The sequence below is a fragment of the Anomalospiza imberbis genome, chromosome 5 (assembly GCF_031753505.1).
Source record: "Anomalospiza imberbis isolate Cuckoo-Finch-1a 21T00152 chromosome 5, ASM3175350v1, whole genome shotgun sequence".
NCBI classification, from domain to species: domain Eukaryota; kingdom Metazoa; phylum Chordata; class Aves; order Passeriformes; family Viduidae; genus Anomalospiza; species Anomalospiza imberbis.
The window spans coordinates 70,776,995-70,800,906 of NC_089685.1; the positions used below are offsets into that span (position 1 = coordinate 70,776,995).

The 23,912-nt window shown below is 39.1% G+C and overlaps 1 protein-coding gene across 1 annotated transcript in view; it reads right to left on the reverse strand.

Moving 5' to 3' along the window:
* PIK3C2G (phosphatidylinositol-4-phosphate 3-kinase catalytic subunit type 2 gamma) overlaps positions 1–21,807 on the reverse strand; it is a 188,095-nt gene extending 166,288 nt beyond the window's left edge. The window contains 5 exon segments of the mRNA XM_068191915.1: positions 2,415–2,517; positions 9,313–9,424; positions 11,342–11,499; positions 16,348–16,430; positions 21,086–21,807. Coding sequence (XP_068048016.1) covers positions 2,415–2,517; positions 9,313–9,424; positions 11,342–11,499; positions 16,348–16,430; positions 21,086–21,730 — 1,101 coding nt within the window. The 5' untranslated portion in view covers positions 21,731–21,807.
* Between the last annotated feature and the right edge of the window lie 2,105 nt (positions 21,808–23,912).

Consider the following 23,912-nt stretch of genomic DNA (forward strand, 5'->3'; position numbering starts at 1 on the left):
GGAGACTTCTATAATGAAATATTTTCCATATTTCAAAATTTTTAAGGATGATTTAGATCAGAGGTGAAGTTCTCCTCAAGAGCACATTATTTCACAAAAATAAACAGCTGTGTATGAGCCTAAGTGTCTGAGATAGCTGAAGAATCTTAAAAATGCCAAAGTTTCTTTTGATTTTTTCTAGTTCTATTTTGATTTTTAAAAGCATAATTTTTGCTTCTTTTTATATGAATTCTGAGGGAAGGAATTTTTTTTTCCATAACCTGACTCTCAGTCTGTGACTTTTCAATGCATTTTACAGCCACGTGTTTTACCAAACAGCAACAACAAAATTAACTGAGACCTCAGTGTAGACTACATCAGATCCTTGAATTCGGCGTGGCTTGAGCAGGCTTCAGTACACCTAAAGAAATGTATAAAACACACACTGCAGCTTTCAAGGCACTCTGCCTCCTCGGTTAGGTTTTTTTTTCTGGTCCTGATAGACTTGCTGGCTGTGAGCAGAGCCTCTCCTTTTTGTACCAGCGCCCTGTCACAAGCATGCCCTGGAGGTGGGGGAAAACTCAGTGTCTGTGACTTATTCCACCCCAAGGGCTGCTCATGCTCTTTGCTATTATTAGTCACATGAAATAACTTCATGGCCTGAAGCTTTCAGAACTGTGTCTGTCCCTGTAAAGAGGTGATCAATAATTCACTTTGAGATCTTAAAATGTCACCCTTCCCACTTAAACCCTACTGTAGGGTTCACAAATTCTTTGAGATGCTGCATGTTTTCTAAAGGCCTGAACTACAGAATCCCTCTAGAAAGCCACAAATATTTAAATAATGGAAGAATCTTCACCTGCTCATCGTGACAGGCCTCTGACTTCTCTCATCTGTGATTTTGCTCACAAGGTTAACTCCTAAATCATTATGTCTGGCAAAATATTAACACTGATATATATATGAAAAAAAAAAGTTTTCGAACTCTAAGGAAATATCTCTTCCTGTCTGCTTTAGTGCAAAAATCCTTTTCTGGAAGCAAGTGAGGCTCTTGTTAGAAACCTGTAAGTATTCTTTGCTGTCCACTACAAAGATTAATGCTTTCCTGAGATGATCAGAATGTGGGGACATCTGAAATCCTGAAACTCCGAAAAAAATAGGATAGGCAGAGCATTCCCTGGAATTTCAGAGAGTACTAAAGCTGATAAATCTCATGGCTTAAAAAAACCCCAAAATCTAGTTAAAAGTCACCCGCTAACTGAAAGAACTATGATTCCATGTAAAGCCCCGGCCAACTTTCTTGCTTGTAACTGCTCAGCTGAAGAAAATTTCCCACTTCATAATAGAATGCCAGCTTCCAATAAAAGGAAAGAAAGCAAATATTCGCTGTTTGGTTTTTTTTAACAAAGGAATTGTGAACATTTAGTTATTGGCCAAAGTTCAAAAAGTGTCGAGTAAAATAAAAAAAAAAAAAAAGTTGCCTGTTACTTGTAAGTATCCACTTAGACTGGTTATTAAACATAATAGTAACTTGCACGTATAACCAGATATTTTTAACTATGCAACCTGAATTCAGCAGTGTTATGTAAGGTAAGCACAAGTCATGAAGGCAGCCTTCAGGTGCCCTTGGTGTAGAGTTGAGCTTCCTTAGCACAGAAACAAGATTTGAAGCCTCCTAAGAGACTCCTAAACATACAATTGGGTTCCAGTTTTGAAGATCTACAGTAGCAGATGCTAACCTACAGAAGGTAAATAACTTTTTTATCTATAAATTGGTTAAAATGTTAAATATTTCTATCTGTCTATATCTAAATTTTACACACACACACATATATATATTTGACCTCATCGTAGTCCTTTTTTAATGGTCCAGATAAGACACTGTATTGGGCTTGATGTTTCACTTATGTTTTCCTTCTGACAAAACAGATAGGAAAAGAAAGCCCCTATCCTTTTTTGCTAGACATCTGCCATCTGACCCACACACTGAGAGACTCAGGCTATTATCAGAGCCATGCAAAGCAGATAAAACAAATCATCAACACACTGCCAGTGAACACTGCCAAGAGCAGAGCTGCTGTGGGACTGCAAATTTTGGGCTGGAAGCAAATCAAAAGTAAGAATTCTCTGACCACCTGAAATAAAACAGGATTAAATTCTGACAAAACTGATTTTATTTTTTTCCCCTGAAAAAGTAACCCTTGGTATTTTTCAGTCGTGTGTTCTCTACAGTGCTTCACTGGATGTAAGTACAGGAGCAAAGCACAAATGCTCCCCAGGACATTTCAACCGAAGTTCAGCAATAATATATGCATTCTCAGGAAAGCAAATAATCTCTCTTTGATTATTACTGCAGGCTGCTAAGTAAAAGGATTGGTGGAATTTCTTTCCTTCAGGGATGCTAAAGGCAAGGGGAAGAGAAGAAGGTTACTTACTGTTCTAGCCAAACTGTGCTCCAAATCACCAGCGTGGTGCAGGCGAAGCTGAATGCAGGTGCTTGCCTTGCGGAGACTCTCGTGGCTTCCCAAAGTACAGTTGCTGCAGTTTGGGGGAAAACAACAAATAAATGGTTATCTCTGCTTGCCGCTTCCTTCTTTTATCCTTGCTACCTCTCCTAAAAGCACTAGTAGTTTACATTCTAATTGCAAAGAAGACTGAATAATATCATCCCAGTTCTTGGCACCCACTTCTGTGGAAATTGATGGTTCTGGCATGTTTTCTAGTAAAACAAATGATAATTGCTTAACTGTATCATTGGCCATTAAGTTCTGAAACAGAACAACAAGGACACAGAAAATATCCCTGACTATATTCCAAACCTTGATATTATTCATGCATATTCTTCAAACCCAAACAGTGCCATATCCTGGTTATGAGGGCACCACTGCAGAATGACTTGCAGTGCTGATACCCAACTCAAAAATCAAATATTAGCTGTAGGTCTGAAAACCACATACATCAAGACAAATGATCCTTGATTCTCAAAGTAGTTTTCACCCCGGGCAGCTCACACAGAGGTAGCAAAAGCAGAGTTCATCTTTTCCTTTCTCAAATCATGTGCCAGCTCAGACTCACTCAGCTGGCATGTATCCTGCAAAATAAGCTGCTGGTCAAAGATGATCCAACAGCCCATGACAGGGAAATTCCTTAATCTTATTTGCCTCTTTCCATTTCCCACTCTTGGCAACCTTTTCTGAATTAGAACACAGCCTTGGTTTGTCACTCTTAAAATCACATGGAACAAAAATAATTTCATTTTCCCCCCTTTACATCTTGTTTTAAAGAGGTGAAATAATTCAAAAAATATTTCAGGGTTGAGAAAAACATCTTTTTACATTTGAAAAAGTCCTTTGGGATTAATGGAAAAACAACAGTGATTTTTACAAAGGTAAATTCATCACCAAAACAAGTTAGTATGCATCATCAGTTACAACTTTGGTGTGTGTTCAATTAGATTCAGGAGGCTTTATTGAGCCTTCAGCCACAGAAGCACAAAAAAGAATATTTCATATTTATGCAGTTTTACATCATGGTAAGTTGTTTCAGAACTTCCCGAGCCCCTTGAAGGAAAGATTTTTTTTTTTTTTTTTTTTTTTTTTTTTTTTTTTTTTTTTTTTTTTTTTGCTTTAAAAACTCGGTTCAAATGTAAACCATATTTCTACCTAAAAGGGCTTTTGGTGGAATGTCTGAATAAAAAGGGCTGGATTTAGTTGAAAAAAAATAAACAAAGCCAAAATCCTCACCCCTATGAATAAATAATGGAAAATGTGACTTAGATGAGACTCCTCTCTCTCATGGCAGCAGAAGTCTTCAGCATAAATGAATGGACAAACTTAAATGCCATTTACAGGGAGCTTACACATCTCACATTTACAGGGAATTTACACATCTTGTAAATGTTCTGCGCTCACACTAGGCTGTAGCTAAGTGAAATACAGACTCACCACTGAGGTTAAAAAGCTGTAAATGTGTATATAGATAGGATTCTTTTGTTAAACAAACATATTAAACATCACAAGGGACAAACTCATTTCCATCTGACAAAGGTGGATCTGAAGCAAGCATCACCTTTGATAGCAACTCCATACAGCTGCAAAATTTCTTGATTTCATGTACAGATGTAAGAGTGGGAGAAGTGAACACCAACATAATGACATACCCATACTGGTGCAAAGCATATCCCTGTTATAGCTAAACCCTTCTCAAATCCCCTTTCAAAGCTCAAGTCCAAGAGGCCAATTCCCAGCTCCTGGGTCTGTACCAATGCACACATTCTCTTCTGTGCCTCATCTCATCTCTGTGCTCTGCCTACTCATAGCTTTCCTGAAAGTTCTGCCTCTCCTCATTTCACCCAATTGTGTTTGCCTCATCACTGAAACGATGAAATCCGTGCTCTTTATGCCCTCTGGTTGAGGAGCACATTTAGTGCAGTGCAAGCTGCAGACTGTGCTCTGGGTGGTGGGAAAGGGCAGCAGTCCATGAGCAGGCACAGACTCTTTTCACAGTGAAGGGAGTGGGACTGCCAGAGAGCCCCATAACTGGTCAGACTGGGAAGCTTCCTTAACATTTTAGAACTACCCCAAGACGTGTTTTTTTACTTAATGCCTCACTATTATTGCTGCTCTTTTCATTCTGCCTCACCTTCAGCCTGTGGACAGGCATAGGAACAAGAATATTACAGAGACATCTGTGAGTCCCGAGTCACCTTTCCCCGATTCCTCCAGTATACGATTCCTGCTGCAATGCCAGTGACTGGAACTGGCATAGCTAGACAAATACAGAGGAGCTGTACCCTCCTAGGAAATAACAATCTTGAATCACCAATATATAAAAACTATCTTTTCCAAGTATAATTTTTTCATATCACCATGCTTCCAGGCAAAACAAGCTACACCAAGAGAAACTTAATTTGGTTGTTATAACTGGTTTTACGTTAGTGGTTTGTGTCAGTTTCTGCTGTGTCAGGCAGATACTATCCATCAGCAAAGTCTTTATTGACACAGCAATATTGTCTGAAACACTGCAAGCAGAAGTGGCCATGCAGCTGACTTAATGAATGGATTTAATTTGCACAAATACAAAGAGAAAAGTTTTGACAGCGATTGTTACGCAAGGGACTAGACAAAATGGATTAATGCCTCAACAAAAATATGTGGAAACCTGGTCTAGATGAAAAGAGTGCTACAAGAAATAGAAATGTAGCTTTGCCACAGATTGACAAAGTACCTTTTAGCTGTACCCCAGGCAGATTTGCTACCAAATGAGTACTGCTGAGATAAAAATGATATATCCCTTTTGGAGGATAACATGATTATTAGTAACTGGTTTACAGCACTCTGAGCTCTGTAAAGGAAACAAAAATGAAGTGTTACAACCTTGTTAACTCAACATTTTTCCCCTTATTTTTTTGCTGAAATTACATGGAGAACACAGCTCTGATGAGAATGCCATGAAGAGAAATGCAGTCTTTGTCTTTAGGAGACGTGGTAATGACCAGTCCAAGTGACTTGCCTGTGGTCTCCCTAATTATCTAAATACAAGAAAGGAAAATCCCCATCATTTGAGACTCCCTCACCCCTTACTTCCCCACAGCAAGGTTCTCTGATGTGCTATAAGCTCCAAATCTTAATGCAGCTCAGACTATTTTTTTAAGTAACTCAGCTAATAGCATCTCTGAACAAGAAATTTAATCTACAGTGACAAGAGAAAATTAAGTTTACTTTTCACAAAGAACATGTTCTTCCAAAGGTGCTTGCTTCTTATGATTTCAATCTGCATGATTATGTCTAAGTCAGTCTATAATTAATAGCTTAAACTTTCACTTTGAGTGAAAACCAGTTTTTATTTAGGTTTCAATTCCCAGAGAACAGAATTAGTAAGACAAAAAAAATGTCATCAATAAGGTCACAGGCAAGCATGTTAGAAGAAAAGATAAGCATTTAGATTTTTCAGTTCCATTCCCCTGCTCACTGTGGTGGCTGAACTGCAAAGCAATAAGGTAGCTGTGCAAATTATACCATGTGAGGGTGTGGATGGAACTTTAAATACTCTGACACCTTAGAATAAAAGGATGTTTAGAAATAAACTTATAATATTTTTGTACATTCCTTTGGTGATCTACATTACTGCAACCTACTGCTAGTACACACATCAATAAAATAATAAAGAACTTTAAAACATCCACATTCTTACATACACTCATATGTTTTGTTTTATTAGGCATTTCAGGATTACCTGAGATTGTGGCCTTTTTTTTTTTTTTTTTAAACCAGAGGATTGATTCATTGCTGACAGATGAGAAGGGTTGGTTTTGGCTAGCTGCTAGCATTAAGAGCCAGGAGTTGACACAAGGTGCTTAAGCACAATTTAATTTACTTTTATATTATATTTTTCATTAAAGGAATAATAAAATCATATTTATGGGTATCCATTTTGCATCTAAGGAAAGACAGGAAGGTGTGAGTGCAAATTTAAAGGTGGATCTAGGTTTGTTTGATGGGATAAAAAAGAAAACCTGCAGGTTGCAGCAAGGTCAGGTTTCCCATGGCAAAACAACCAGAAAACAGAAGAGATCCCAAATCAGAATTCTACAGATGGCTCTGTTAATTACAGACTGGCTTGCAGTCTATACGCTACCTTCTGATTTAAAATTTGGGTATTTGAAATCTGGTGCTCTGCTCATGAGTCAGGCAGGACGTGAGCCCAAGGATCTCTGCGTAGGAAGGGAGTGATGGACGGTGAAATCTGCTGGTGCTGTGTGTAATGGTCATTAGCACAGAGGTGTTTTTTCTTCCCCCTCTCAGTCAAAGCTAAATGGATTCTAAAAATCATCAAGTCTTTCAGGTGCTTCTGCAGGAGGTGGGGTGAAGTGCTCATTAATGCAATCCAATAAAACAGTAAATGAAAGCTTTTGACAAACCTTGACAAAGCTGTCTGCCTCACTAAAGCACTCTGCTTGGAGAACAAGTCATCAAATCACCTTTCTGCCTCCACTTTAGGTGTTTTTTTTCTGGATTACAGTACAGCAGGAGCAGCAGAGTATTTATTCCCTTTACTGTCTTAGAACTTGGGGAACTTCTGCTGGAATTCATCTGTGAACTGACTCCAAATATACTTTTCTGGGAAAGAACTGTGCACAAGGGCACCAAATCACTCTGTTAGCAACACTGGGAGGAAACCAATTTGCACTTGAAGATAGCCCACACATAGCAAAAATTTCACCCTGAGGCAGCTCCTCAGGCCCTGCTAAACTACCCAAGGGATCCTTAGGGTCTGGGGTTTCAAATCTCAGATCCAGGGCTCTGTTGAAGAGGCAGAAGAAAGCGAGCTGAATTTAACAGCACAGTGCAGAATTACAAGCTGCTGAAGTTTTGGTGCAGCTCAAAGCTTCGTGAATGACAGTGAAGGAGCAAGGTTAGAAAGCTGAGAAGATTATTGACGTAGTTTCACTGCTAATGAGATGTGCAGAGGTTCTACAAGTGCAGGAATTTAGAGTCTGCTATTGATGCATTCTCCCCAGCAATGAAAACAAAACTCTTCAGCACATACTGCACTGAGCTCACCCCCAATTCAATGGCTCATTATTTCCATTTTTTAGCAATTTCTTTGAAATTAGAAGACCATCTTGGGGGAAAAAAACCCAAAACACCCCGGTCTTCTTCTGTAACTAACAGATCTATGTATGACCTGGTTCTCTGCTTGGTACTTCTGGTGTTCTAATGATTTACACAGCACCTTGCTGTTCCAGCTCCTGCTTTACCAAGACTGGAAGAGTGGACTTAGAGATGTTGAAGAGGCAGCCTTGGCATCTTTAGTTGCCAGATGTAATTCTCTATAAACATTTGGCCTGTGTAAGGGTAGAAGTGCTCCAGATGGATACAGAGCAAAGCTAACTTCCACAGTGTGACATTTGCTCTCACAACTGCATTGCTTTCACTAATCAAACTGACTTGCTCTAGCCTACTTCAGGTAATTTTGACGCTCTACTGTAAATATGACTGCTTCTAGAATCTTCCCTTTCAATTATAGACATATACTATTTTATCTAACACTTTTTATGGCTCTAACAGACGAGCTGTGATTCCTGCAGCACCCATACCACAGAACACTGCCAACCCTTCTGCTGAGAGCCAGTGTCCACAAAGCCCAGCTGACAACTGCCTGCACTTTAGCTGCTTCAACACAGAACCTGCTCACTCTGGCTGACACCTGAGTTTAGGCTGCCACGGGGCCAAGAACAACTAGCTGAGTCCAGTAGTGCTTTCAACCACCACAAGAGCTTACCTGAATCAGAGCATTCATTTCCCTTCTTGTAAACTATTTGCATTCAGAAAGGCCTGCTTGTATGTTTAACGTGTTTTTAACTTGCATTCCAGCACCACAGTGCTGACTTCATTTGCTTTGCTACTACTGCAACTGGATATGAAGAAAAATCACCTGCTCTGCAGCTGCACGATAGTGCATGAATAAATAATACAAAATACCCCTCCTGGGTGATTTCCCCCTTTGAGGACTTACTTATAATACCCCTATGAGATAGTGGCGGTAGCAGCATCCTTGTATCACAGATGGGAAATACCAGAAGTCAGAGTCACACAATTAAAAGCTGCACAAAGCTTCCATGAAAGGATTTGAATCCTTGCACTGGAGCACACTATCCTCTCTGCAGAACACAAGCACCACGTCTTTCAGGAGTTTCAGAAACTAAACATGTATCATTGTTGACACCAGAAATGAAGGGATGGGATTATTTTCAGGCTAAGAACGATTCATTGCTCAGATAAACATCAGTCTCAGAGGCTGTGAGATTTTAGAGGAGCAAGCAGTCGGCCATAGCTTAAAGTAGTCACAAGTTTCTTCATTATAAGGCAATATAGAACTTTCTAAACCAATAGACAGTTGCCACAGAATTTATTTTGCTTTTCTAACCTACCACCTCTACTTCTGCTGCACTGTGGATACTTTTGTCCTATGGCTTCTGTCTCACATGCACACATATGCCTCTATTACAACTTCTAGACTCTCAGCTACTCTATACAACCACACCCCTACATTACAACCCTTCACCATCTGACCAATGTATTTTCTCACTCACTTAAGGCATATTCTCACTTACAACTGTAGAAATATAAGTTTATGGTTTTCCTGCTTAATACCTGTATATTGTATTTTGACATCAATCTAAGCTGCTTCTAAGGCTGCAGATCAAACCCTTCAGTGTCTGTGGAAGTTTCTGTTTTTCTGATTCCTACACACATGGAGTGTTTGGAACCTGACACCCTACCTCTCCCCGTGGCTCTGTTCACATGGCTCGTGGCTTAATGAGGTACTTACTTTTGTAAGAATTCATCAGACCCAGAAACTCTCAGAAGGCATTCTTCCCGGGCTGGGTATTGATTTGTGCAACGGAGGATCTCCACAATTAAGTCGTGAGTGATACAGCCAGCTGTAAATAAAGATAGCAAGGAAAATGCATACTAGCTTGCTGGAGAATTGCAGGCTACATACTTGAGCAGAGAAAATAAGGGTGTTTTTTTTCCTGTAATTCCTAACAACTTCTGCGGACTAGCTCCATCAAGAGGAATTAGATCAAGACACACTTGATTTTATTATCTTTTTTTTAAATTTTGCTTCAAATGTTCTACCCGACATGGGATCTATGTCCATTTAGAGGAAACGAGCAATGTTTTGGGCAGCTGGAAAGAAGAAGAGATGAGCAATATTCCTAGGAGGAAAGGAAGACACAAATGACATTCTTTCTTCTTTTTCATTTTCCTGATGAAAATTTTGGTACATTTCCAATGATGCAAAAGTTGACTCTGTAGCCACTAATGACACAAAAAGGCTCCAGAATGTTACTTGGTATTGTTTCTGCTATGCACACCCTTTTAGTCATAACAAAAAAGTAAATTAATATTCTAATATATTTTTATATTTAATATTCTATATATTTTTATATTTTATATTTTTATATACATTTAATAAATGGGCAGCCACATCATAGTGTAAAAATATAAATAATCCCTATAGATTAGGAAGTACTATGTCAGTTTGTACAACCTGCTGTTCAGAAACATTAGAATTTTGAGAATTTTCTCCACTTTCACTTCAGTTTAAGCCATTTTCCAACACCTGCCAATACGCTTCCTGTCTGTCCATTTTAGAAGACTTGATCACAAATGGAAAAGAATAGTTGCATAATCTAGAAAATTTTTCAGAAAATCAGATAAATTTGGTCTTCCATTGGAGGGGATGGGAAAACTTCAGAGAACAGGTGGCATTTCCAGGGGAGGGGGTTATGACATAAACAAAGCTGAAATAAAACAGAGTAGGTTACCATAGGCTTGCTTTTTGTTTTGATTTGGTTTTCTCCAGGGAAAAACAAATGTATGAATGGACTCAAAAACTCCTTCTGAAATTGTTAATTTTGTTTGCAAAATGTTTTGGGAGTGTTTTTTGTTTTTTTTTTTTCCTCAAAAAGACTCTTCAATTACACATTTTTCTTCTGGTTTTACCAGTTTAAATCATTTAGCCTTCTAAGAACTCGCCATTGTAAGCAACTCAGCTGGTTTGATGTTTAAACTGCAGTGCTTGTTGGCTGAATTTACACAGTCCAGAAAATGAAGAGCAGCACACAAATCTTGAATTAAAATTGTAACATGCACTTTTTCCAGGTCACTCATTAGGGGAAAAAAAAATCCAAAACTTGCTAGTATCACTCACTCCCACTCTGTAGATCCGTCTTCCTTTCCTTATTCTGCCAAAACTTCTTGCCTAACTGAATAATACTTTACATTAGAAAGGGCACACGAGATTACTACTTCTCCTACTTCAGCCTTTCTGCTTGCCTAGTCTAAACAAGTTCAGGATAATTAATACCCAGCCTGTTACAGTCAACTAATTCTTGAAAACTAAAGAAATTATTAATTAAAAAAAAAAGACAAAAAAAGGACTATGACTTAATAAAGCAACACAGAAAAGGCAGGGGGGAAATGAAATGTATTTCATTTTTGTGTATGTTGCAGAAATAAAAATTAGTAGAGCAGGAATTAAAGATTCTCCCATTAATCACAGATACAGGAGCAGTGACAGCTTCTCTGAGTCATTAATGACAGAATCATTTAGGCTGGGAAGAACATCTTCCCTGAAAAGCTGGGTTAGCACTGAATTCAGACCACCTTATTCAGGGTTTTGTCTTGTAAAACCTGAAACATCTCCAAGCCTGGAGACTCCACAAACTTCATGGGCAAACTCTTCCAATTCTTAATTATTCTCATTGATTCTTCCCACCTTGGAAGGTTGGAATTTCTCCTTTCATTTGATGCCTGATGTGCTTCCCCTGTACATAACCTCGACCACTTACCATGTTGTGTAAGAAGTAGAGGATGTGGTGAAAAATCTGTCCAAATGCTGATTCTGAATTTTGTTCCACCCAGGATATGCTCTGGGAACCTTGTTGTAATACTCCAGATTTTCCCAGTATTTGTCTTCAAATCAAAAGCAGGATAGGCATTTCTGATTCTGGAAAAAACATGGGAAGAAACTAGGTCTAAAGAGGTGTTTTTGGCCTCTTCTAAGAGCAAAGCAAAAAATTTTACAATACACATATGGTGATACATAGAAAGCTGTTAGAAATAAAATTCTGTGGAGTAGCAACACAAACTGTTTTCATGCATTAGTGAAATAACTACATATAAGCACACTTCATTACATCTGTTATTTCAGGGAAACCAGAGCAAAATCTTCATGAATTTGACAGAACCACTGCAGAGCTTGACCACAGTGAAACCAAAAGGAGTTTGAACAGAGACTGCAGGGCACACTGAGCTCAGTTGAAATAACAGTGCTCAAATATGTATTTAAATATCAGGGTTTTAACACAGAACTAGCCAAGAGCACATGCACAGACAGCTGCAACTAGGACATCTGCTCAAAATGAATACAGGAACATGCTTCCTATGCAAAATCTTAAGGAGTGTCTACTTCCACAACTCTCTCAAACCCAATCTGAAGTCCTCATTACTAAAACCCTGGGTATTTATGCAAAAGTCTGTAGGGTGCAGTAACAGTTGCAGTCATTGAGTCCCTCTGATACACCATTATCTGGAAAATATATTGCCCCTTGTCCTTCCAATTACCACAGACTTGCAAACACTAATTCCTCCTGAGGTCCCATTTCCTAATGAGCTCAGGTCACAGGTATAATGTCTATCACCCGGGATTAAACTTGCTTTTTAAGCAAATACGCTCTGCAGCTGCAGGTAAGGGCACACACGGTACCAGCTGAAGCTTTACATTTCACTAACTGGCCTGAATATTTAGCAGCTAAACCCAAACATCCTGCACTAAGCATCCTGCATTCTCTTCTGTTTGCTGGTTCATTTTGTAGCTTCTGAGCTGGGAGGGCTTTGAAATGTCCCTGGAACGTGTGTTTTGGACCCCAGCTCTCTCAGAAATGTCTCCATTGCTGTGTTACCTCCTGCCTTAGAGCTGCTGCCCAAGTCTCTTAAACAACCGTGTGAGCTACTCTTTGTGCCCTGCATTTTGACAGCATGAGCAGGAAAAAATAAAAAATAAAAGGGAGAGAAAGAGGTAGGGGGGAAAAAAAGAGGGCAGGGAAAAAAAAAAAAAGGAGGAAGGGAAAAGGGAAGCAAGCAAGAATGGGGGAAAAAGGGGGGAAAAGGGGAAAAAGGGAAAAAAGGGAAAAAAGAAAAAAAGGAAAGAAAAGGGAAAAAAGAAAAAAGAAAAATGAAGAAAAAGAAAAAAGGAAAAAAGGGAGGAAAGAAAAGAAAGAAGGAAGGGGAAAAAAAAGGGAGGAAGGGGAAAAAAAAGGGAGGAAGGGGAAAAAAAAGGGAGGAAGGGGAAAAAAAAGGGAGGAAGGGGAAAAAAAAGGGAGGAAGGGGAAAAAAAAGGGAGGAAGGGGAAAAAAAAGGGAGGAAGGGGAAAAAAAAGGGAGGAAGGGGAAAAAAAAGGGAGGAAGGGGAAAAAAAGGGAGGAAGGGGAAAAAAAGGGAGGAAGGGGAAAAAAAGGGAGGAAGGGGAAAAAAAAGGGAGGAAGGGGAAAAAAAAGGGAGGAAGGGGAAAAAAAAGGGAGGAAGGGGAAAAAAAAGGGAGGAAGGGGAAAAAAAAGGGAGGAAGGGGAAAAAAAAGGGAGGAAGGGGAAAAAAAAGGGAGGAAGGGGAAAAAAAAAGGGAGGAAGGGGAAAAAAAAAGGGAGGAAGGGGAAAAAAAAAGGGAGGAAGGGGAAAAAAAAAGGGAGGAAGGGGAAAAAAAAGGGAGGAAGGGGAAAAAAAAGGGAGGAAGGGGAAAAAAAAGGGAGGAAGGGGAAAAAAAAGGGAGGAAGGGGAAAAAAAAGGGAGGAAGGGGAAAAAAAGGGAGGAAGGGGAAAAAAAAGGGAGGAAGGGGGAAAAAAAGGGAGGAAGGGGGAAAAAAAGGGAGGAAGGGGGAAAAAAAGGGAGGAAGGGGGAAAAAAAGGGAGGAAGGGGGGAAAAAAAAGGGAGGAAGGGGGAAAAAAAGGGAGGAAGGGGGAAAAAAAGGGAGGAAGGGGGAAAAAAAGGGAGGAAGGGGGAAAAAAAGGGAGGAAGGGGGAAAAAAAGGGAGGAAGGGAAAAAAAAGAGGAAACAAGGAAAGAAGAAAAGAAAAGAAAAGAAAAGGAAAGAAAAGAGGGGAAAAAACAGAAAAAAAAGAAGGAAGAAAAGGACAAAAAGGGAAAAAAAAAGAAAAAAAAAAAAAGAAAAATAAAAGGCTAGGCTTCCCAAATTAATAACCCAGCAAAGCAGCTCGCTTCTTATGATGAAAAGCCAGGGGCTTGATGTTTCAGTGGGGTGGGAGGAAATGAGGCTTGACAGGAGAACCTCCAGTACAAGGTAGATTTATACCCATGGTTAGAAACCAGTGCAGTACAGAGGCTGTTTGGGTGACCTATGCAGTTGTGTCAGTCTATTTTCTTTGTGCACCATGTACAGCTTTTCCACTGTAACATGTTTCTGCAATAAAGCTAAGGACTGAATAAAACCGGAAACTTCACTAGCCTTTATCCAGCCTCAAATTACCAGGCTATGTGCACCTACAGGACATGAATTACCTCCTCAACTTACTGGCAGTCGTTCCAGATCTAAGCAAACCTCTTCTCCTTCCCTACCCACACACTGCTAATATTTTAGCAAAATGTGGGGTCACAAATTTGCTTTTCAGATGAAAAACCCATTCAGTATCCAAGTGTTGCTCATTTATGGCCATCTACTGTCTTCACATGATTAAAGGGCTTCTGGCCTGAGCAGGTGGGCAAAACACTGCAGAGCTTTGAAAGTCTGGCTCTTCCAAAGCAGAACTGAAGTGTTATACAAACATTGCACAAATAAAGTCTTGTGCTACTTGCTTCCTGTGCTGCAACAACTCAGCGTGTGCAGAAAGTACTGACATTTACAGGGATTTGCTATTTCACAGCATTTCATAATATGATGTGTTTCCCTGCAGTGCAAAGCACATCCTTGGAGACATTGAGAGGTGGAGGAACTCTGCATTTTGCAGCACTGAATCCTGAGACTGCCAGCTTGGCACCTTCTGGTCTGAAGCTGCATTTAGGATGTGTTCTGAAGCCACCCAGGGATGACTGCCCACTACAGCTCTGCTCACAGTCCTAGAAGTCCCCTGAGAAAGGGCTTTTGAAGAGTGATTTACAGTCCTGTACAACCAAATGCTTCAATCACAGACTGCTACCCGTGCAAGTGTGACCTAGAGAAAAACACAGTGGGTTTCTAGCTGAGCTACAAGCTGGAGCTGCAAGAATGCATGACACAGAGTCTGCATTGTACATCCTGCCTCTGCCAGCAACTGAGATTCACTGGGCACTGGGAGGATGCTCATTTGGCAAGACTGAATACGTAAGTGATCACAAAATTTACTGTATTTTTCTGTCTTTTGGCTGTAGTGACATTTTGTCCTTAAAACATTTCTGTACTTATTTAACAGAAGAAAAACAAAAGATGTTCTTATTTTCTTTTTAAGAGTATTTGCTCGTGACGCACACAAAATAAACTCCTTCAAAACAAGAATCACTTACTTGTATTTATCTTTTTAGCCTGGTAAATAAACTCATCTACTGAAAAATCAATATAAAGCTTTTCCTATAATTAGAATGTTTAGACGTTAAAAAAAAAAATTCTGAATAGCTGGGAGGAAAGCAGCCATGTGGAATGTGCCTTCATGCATCTCATGGTAGAACTGGGTTGGGGTTCAGGCTGATGAACTGTGGAAAAGGAAACTAAGACATTGAAGCTGACCAACCCATTTGAATATATAATATACTCCTCTTAATTTCAGTGCAACATCAAACTGGGTTTTTTGGTTGGGTTATTTTGGAGTTTTTTTTTTTTTCTTTTAAGAGAAGCAGCCTTGGCTGACCTTGAATAAAATCAATTCATTAAAGTTTAATAAGAAAATCAGGATTCCATTTTCCAACTACTTTCCATGGGGGAAAGCGTGCATTTGTGCTAACAACTTGACACTGTGATCAGTGAATATCTACAAAAGAAAAATCAATCTGCACAGATGGTCTAAATATTTGTAAATTTTTGTGTGCTTGGATTTCAACACAATTCATTTTTCTGCAGAAGATTAAGAAAGTAAAAAATGTTCTATGCCATTAAGTCAGGCTATTAAGTGTAATGGTAAGATATAATTAAAGTAGGTTTTGTCACTTGCTAAGTCTCACTTTTCATCATGACAGTATGTAGCAATTCTGTTCTCAGTCAGTTCCTCCAGCTCTTATTCTCCTGCTCAGAGCTGCACAGGCACTAATATTGTCCAAAACAACAACAGAAAAAGGATGGGAAGTTTCACACACTAAAAGCCATCAACAGTGAAGAGTTAAATGTACTTATCACCAATAAAGCAGAAGATTAAATATTTTTTGAATTAATATTCCTTTGTGGTTTTTAATATTTAAACCAAAATTAGAAGTCTTTCCTTATCTAAATATAGATACTGGAATTGCAGCATTGTTCAGGACTGCGGGGTGTGGTTGGCTGACCTTAGGTGCATGCCAGGTGAAAAGATGGGAAAAAAGCCCTACTGGGTCAAGATAAAGGAAGTTTCACAAAAGCAAAGGACACACATAAAATTAAGGGAAGACAAAATATTCTCGAGGCAATTTCCAGCCTCTTTTCAGGAAGAAGGGCTTCAGACAAATGCCATAATAATGAACACTGCTCAGCAGAAGCCAAGACACTGATGTACTATCCATACTCCAGCCCTGTGAGGGGATAATTACCTCCATCCCAGTCAGCCCCACAACACAGGGATAAGCAATCCCATTAATGTAAGGAAGTGAAATGTGATAGTTGGCTGAAAAAAGCGTTTCCATTACTTACTTCTCCACTGCATTGCAGAAACCAACTGTGTTTTCATTACTTCCTTGATCTGCTTCAATCAGCTGGATAGACCAACCTGCAGCCTAAAAAAACCAAGACCCCAGAAGAAACAGAGCTGAGTTATTTAGAAATGAGAAGCAGAAAGACCATAAGGCTAATCTTGAATTTTGTTCCATGAGAGCCTGTCACCCCTCCCCTGACTTGATGGAGTTCCAAATAAACACAAATGATCCCATTTTGACTGCACTCTAAACACTTTCAGAAGTCACAAAGCATCAGCTGCCCTAGGTAACAACTGTTTCCCCCCCACCCCCAATAAAAAACACGAGGAATTTCAGACCAAGCTTTCAGGATTCACCTGGTATCAAGGCACAGGTAACTCCAAATGCAGATATTTAGTTTAGAAAAGGATGAAGGACAAACTGAAGCTTGTGCTTCAGTGTGTTTTAATCCTTATTTCCTCTCTTTCTGCCCTGGCAGGAAGCTCAGCATCCCCTCAAACTCCACAAACCTGTCAGGTAAATCCCTAAGACAGATAAGAGGGAAGCAGTGGACCCTACTGAACATGAAAAAAATCCCCACATACTTTCTGTGAACTTGGAGAGCAGAGGTCTGAGCCACTGCTTTGGGTCAAGCATCCCTTTGTCTGTTTGCCTGAAGTACTCTTCAGCCAGAATATCATCTCCAGGAAAGAATTTAAGGCTATTGCATCTGCAAGCCCTTCCTGCTCTTGTAGGTAGAGACATTACAAGGCTTAACTGTATAAGAGCTTTTAAACCCCTTCAGAAAGGGAAGGGGAAACAGAGACAAAAGGCTTGTTTTATAATTTGAATGATAATTTATATAAAAGCAGGGAAATTTATAAAGAAATAACTAATAAACAGAACTTAGGATTCTTTTTGGCTGGACAAGAAAGTGCAATATGCATTAAAAGATGCAGGGTGGGAAATTTTAATTACAGTTTAAAAGATGGGAGGATGATAAAAGATGAGAAATCTGCTGGGAGCTAGCTGGTGGGGAAATCACAACAGCAGAACTGAAAGCTCAAATGTCAGAAACCTTATGAGGATACAGTGAGACCCAAAACTGATTGCATGTAGTATTTTTATTACCCACAATACCACACAAAGCATTAGGAGAGTGCACATGAGATTTAAAGATACTAAGGAGGCATCATCAATAGAGCGGAAAATTGAAATTGTCTGGTAGGAAAAAAACAATGGATAATCCTGAGGGTGTAAATAGAGTAAAATTAAATTCAACAATCTAAATCAGTAGTCCATCATTCCCTGGTTCTAAGAACTGCTGGGAAAGGTCCTTCAAAATCCAGTGAAAACAGAACACCTCCACAGGTTCATTGTTTCCATTTTGGTTAGACACCTACTTTTCAATTCACCTCATGAGACAGTAATAAGAACTTCTGGAGGACATTCACTATTTAGAAATTATGAGTGATTTGGTAACAGTGACCGCTGCCCAAAATTGCCTATTCATTAAAAAACCCCACAAAAGCTAACAAAGGCTCCTTTTTCTCCTGCAGTTCTGTCCTTGCAGAGCAGATAGAGTGCCCTGGAAAAAGTACATGGAAAAAGAGAAATAGTCACTGAGTGAAAAGCTAAGAAAATTAGCCCACAGGTAAGAAAAGGTGAGGCTGGCACATGACATTAAATGGGACTGAAGGTATTAAAAGAGCCAAACCACATCTGCAAACTAAGGAAGGACAAACAGAGAGGAACAGAGCAAAAGAGGAACAAGACCTGGAATGCATGACTTGCCACCAGAACATGGGTATGAATCCTCAAATCCTCGTGGCTTGAAGAAGAGTATGATTAGATAATTACCAAAGGATGGGAAAGGGAAGCCTGACAGGCCAAAGCTGCAATATGGATCATCCCCTGCAGGACACAGGAGTGGCACAGGAGCCCTCTGCTTTTTTGCACCTTTGCTGGCAGCATCTCTGAGCAATTCCTAACGGCAAACAAGAATCCTGTGAGGCAGCAATAGTCTGCACATCTGCAAAATACCATTGCTAAGTCACTCAAAGTCATTCTGGTGGCAGAGGTATATAAAGGAGATAAATCGGTCCAGCTCCAGGGATGAGAGATTTACTTTGGTCATGTCTTCTTTTCACATGTCCAGAAACTTCACTTTCTTCTTCTTGCATATAAAGGTAAAATGTTAATTACATTATTGCACGTTATTTTTCAACAGGACTTGAGTCTTCATGCACTGCAAATACGTTAAAGAGAGCAGTGAATGAAATGGAACTCCATATCAGGAGAAAGAATGACAACGGGGATGAAGCAACTGAATGCATCCCTTGATGACTGGAATTTTTTTTCATCCATAGACTTCTCACATTATGCTAATCAAGTCACCTAAACCATCCTTCCAAATATGAACAATAATAGTGTATTTCTCATTTCTGGAGCACCCGAAACAAAATCATGATGTTTGGTCTGATGATGGACTTGGGTGAAGATATGAGTCTTGTTAGTTACTCTGAAAACATTAGAATCTAAAATTAGATCCTAAATATCATAGACAGAGTAGCTAAGTATATTTGGTACCTTTTAGGTTTTATTTCGGTTTTCTTTCTAATATGGAAAAAAAATAACATCTCCTTTCACTGTGATGTCATGAAGATAATTTCCTTTATTATTTTTGAACATCTGACCTGTAATGAGAAGGCCAGAAAAAATTAATGTTTCCTTCATTACATGGGACACATTTTGATTAGCACACATTAAATAAAGCCCAGGTCCATACAACTGCATCCAAGACCTACGGATCAGAATACCAGAATGATTTCAGCAGTGTGACTATTTCATCTTGCCTAGCTATGACCCATCTCAATTCTAGTCTCTGTGTCTCAACATCCTTCGTATTTCACTCTGAAGTCTTGGTTCTCCCCTCCTACTACTTGGATGCATTGTTTACTTGTTCTGGACCTCACAAATGCAACCTGTTCTCATTCTTTTGCTGTGGTGTTCCACTTTTCCAACCCTTCTGATTGTCTTACTCAGCATCAAGTCTGTCAGCCTGCAGCACTTTTCTTTTCCAAAACTCCCAGCCCAGCAGCAGTAACTGCTTTACGGGGTTTTTGTCGCTCCTCCCTCTAAGAGTTCCTTTCACTCTTATTTTCTCTTATCATCTCGAGGTTCAGCTGCCAGCCCCTTGCCTTGGCTCTCTTTCTATCCTGACATGGCTTTTTCCCCCCAAAGGAATTCCTGTGGCCACAGTGAATTTTATGCTACAAATCAATTCACTGCTCTCTCCCATTTCTTCCTCTTCGAGCTAAACAGCTCAAATACTTTCCTGACTTAATCAAATCCTCCCACACATTCGATTGTAGTTGCCCTTGACTCCCTTAGCTCTTCTCTTCCCTCCCCTATAATTCTCTCCTCCTCCCTCACAGAAGCGTTTGTGCCTGTTCTTAAATGTGTGCTTCCTCTAGCACCTCTTCTTCCCATCCCATGATTTAATCTCTTCCTGCTCATTTGTATCCCACTATTTTCTGCTTTTCTCCTGAGAAGGCTTGTTCTTTTCATCACGACATCAGCATGCTTCAGTTTTCCTATCATGAGTAAAAAGCAACAACAGCCTTTTGTCTCTCCACCTATTCTTCCCCTCCTTTTTTGTATTCATCACTGAAATTCTAAAATGCAGTGCACAGGATTAGTCTTAAGAGTACTTGTCCTCAGATATATTTCCCCCCGCTGCCTACCCATCTGTCTGGGCCTGCATATGTTTACTTTTATAGCTCTCCTTATTCAGAGACATAGAAACAAGTCAGTCAAGTGTCTCCCCCTCTGCTGTATGATACTGTGATCACTGGGACTTAAAGGCAGAGGGTGAACCTAAACTGTCTTTTAATATTCATGGTGCAGAGGTATCCTGTAGGCTATTTCAGGATTCCTATAATGTTTCAGAACGCTAACAAGCTCTGGGGGAAAGGAAGGGTTTTTCATTTTCTTTTCCCTCCTCCATATCAGGATTCTGAAAGGAAGAAAATGAGGACAGATATAACATCACAGAGAGTCATGGGAGTCCCATAAGGCACGGTTATTAAAAATGGCAAAATCACAAGTAGAGCTATGAACACCTGATGAAGGAGGTAACAAAGACAAAGGGTTTGCTTCAGACAGACAGCTAAAAGAGAGTGTGCGTCATAGGACCCAGCTTCCACAGTTGGAGGAAAGGTGTCTATTTTTAGAAAATAATTACATATGCACACAGAACTGCACGCAGGACATGGTGAAGGTAGGATGGGCTATATGTTTCATCTCTCAGGATCAGGATATGTCAGCCAGACTAAACACAGAGGCAGTAATCTGTCTCAACAACACCACCACCACCCCAAAAACAAACAAACCAGATTCAACATTATGTATTGTTATTTTGGATCTCAGGTTTCATATCAGACCATAAGGATTTGTCATGTTATCTTTCAAACACAACTTACTCTACATTTCTGTACTTATCCTTCTCTGGTAGTTTTACGGTTCAGTGAGCCATAAAATGAGGCGACTGGAGCATTCTAGACCATAATCTAGATTCTCTCCTGGTATAAAATTCTTTTGCTTCCCCTGAGGCATAAATGCTTTATTTTTCATAAGGTCTTTCAATTAAGTGCTTCTAACCCATGTTGCAACAGTGTGAGTGAATACACAAAGCACAAGGACAAAATCAAGAACAAAAAACCTTAAGCACTGTTAATATAAGAACATTTAAATACCTCTCTGTTATGTCCAGAGCCCTGGGGGTGGGTAGGTCTTGTGCTGCATCTTCTGGAAGTGTTGCTTACAGAAGCTTCCCCATTTCCACTTTCTTCTCCCACTTTTTGTCCAAGTGGATAACTGTCTAAGAAAACAGGACTTACAGCATCCAGATTGTCAAAGCCTATCGGGAACTCCAGATTTTTGTTGCCCCTTTCCACATTAGAATCTGAATTCACACTCTTCCTTCCATGGAGTTCTCTCTCGTGGCGGTAGGGGTGGGAAACCACCACAGAGAAGTTTCTGCAGTCAGGTAGCAAGGAAGGTCTGAAGCCAGCCATTGGTGCCCCTGTGCCTTGCTGCCCATGAGAGATTGGACTCCCAGGGTAAAGCTGTCCATGGGCAACCAGAGGATGACTGTAAAGATGCTGGTCAGGCACATTTTGACTGAAAATATCTGCTGGGAAAAACATTTCTTCGTGATGATGTGGATGGGATGAACCATAAAAAAAAAATTCGTTGCTGACTTCACCAACTATTTGATCAAATCCTAGAGGGATCTCTCCATCAGAGCCAGAATGGCACACTGGGGAAGAGGCTTGGTCCCCAGGCTGTCCTGCACAGAACTCACTGTGTGAGAAGGGCACCCTCCCAAAGTGTGCCATGGCTGGTGGGTCCCTTCAGCCCTTCCGCTCCTCAGGAAAGTCTCATTAGAGTTCCAAGGTCCAGAGAGCAATGCTCACAACTGAAATGAAGCACAGAATGGAAGTTAAGCCCCAAAATACCTAACATAATGAAAGCACTACCCGGCTTTGGTCTTCTTTTGTTTTAGAGCTTTCTCCAGAGAGTGGAAATATTTTCTTCATGTGGAGGTTGATTATTCTTTTGTCTGAATGTTATTTCCAGACATATTATTATTATTATAGTTGCAATAATAACAACAAATTACTACTATTTTTATTATCCTTGACTCGTAAATAATAGCAACAGGATGCCTGAAACAGCTGATCTAAGTATTAAATACTAATTCTGATTAATATTAAAGAAAAGCTCTATGTTTTTTCCCATTATTTCTACACTTGCATAGTACACAATGCAGGAAGGAAGAGTTTGTATTACTGGTTGTCAGTTTCATTCACATTTTCGTCTTTTTTGTGACTCCAGTTCCTTCATATTGTACCACTTCTTATCTTAGTGTAATCAAATGAAGAAAGTTAAGTCAAAGAACAGAGAAGACATGGACCTTCAATTGATATTCCCCAAAAGCTAGGACATATAAAGGAAAAAATTTTATGTGTGTATATATATATATATGTATATATATATATATATATATATATATATATATATATGTATATATATATGTATATGTATATATATATATATAATATAATATATAATATAATATATAATATAATATATAAATATATATTTATATAATATATATATTTGTATATATATTTATATATATTTGTATATATATTTTTATATATATTTGTATATATATATTTGTATATATATATATATATATATATATATATATATAAATTTCAGCCCTTTTTTTGTTTCTTGTTTTACAAAAGAAATTTATCTTCAAAGCCTGAGGCTGGCCCTTTTGAGCAAATTAACAGGCAAGGGCATGAGCTTCTGCAGCTCCATAATTCATGTTGTTACTAGCAAACTTCCTGATCTGATTTTGGCATGTGCCAAGTACTCCTATGGCTCAGATGGGCAGCGTGCACTGGAAACTGCTGTCAGTAGGCATGAGGATATATTTTTTAGGAAGGGAGTTCAGTTCTACAGCCAAAGTCTATTCTGGGCCATTTGCCCTAAAGGCATTGGCCTGTTTCCTTTACTGATACAGATGTAGCTTAAAATCCACAAATTACACAGAACAGCAATACCACACACTGCACACAGTTGTGCATTTTTCACCTAAAAGAAATAGAGACATCTGATTTAATAATTCAATTAAAAAATATATTCCTGAGCAGAAAAAAAAAAAGCTGTTGAGCTAAAAAGTGTGCTCAGAATTTGTTAAAGCTTAGCTCCACGAATAGATTTTCCATTAAGCCCCCAAGATACTCTATTAGTTTAGATAACAGCACCTTGCAATGAAAATCTGTGTTACCACAGAAGGTATTCATCCCAATTTTATTTATTTTTATTTCATTTTAAGTCAAACTCTAGGTGACATAAGCTTCTGTCACCCATAGTGTGGAATGAGAAATGAAATGAAAACTTAAACAAGCCGAAATAAAACCTGCAATGCAGAGGTCTGAACTACTGTTTCAAATACTCCACTTAGTAATTCCATGTGTTTCATGCTTTGGTTTGCTTTAACTGTGTTGGAAAAAACCCACATTTATGAAATTACTAGGCCAGATAACCAAACTGATGCATACCACTTTGAATGGTGATCTAAAATGCAATTACAGTTTTGTAGCTTTCCCTCAGAATGAATGCTAAGTTCACTATGTTTTTAGATAAAAATGACACTATTAAAAAAAAAGCATAATAACAAAAAGTTTCTTGCACAGAATTATTCTAATTTACAACTTTCTGTGTTTTTCATTTCCACAGCAGGTAAATAAAAGAAAGAAAAGAAAGAAAATTATGTAGCCATTAAATCAAGAAGAATTTTCAACCCATCTTGAAAATTGGAATGTTTCAGGAAGAAATAGAAGATAAAATAATGAAATCTCCCTCCAGTCCTGTTTTTCTTAAAAAAAGCTTGTCTGTCTGGAAGACTACAAGGCATAGAAAACACAATACCTTTTATACCCTTTCAACTGTTCCTAAAATATTTTCCTTGCATTTCAAACAAATTCTGTTTATGATGACACC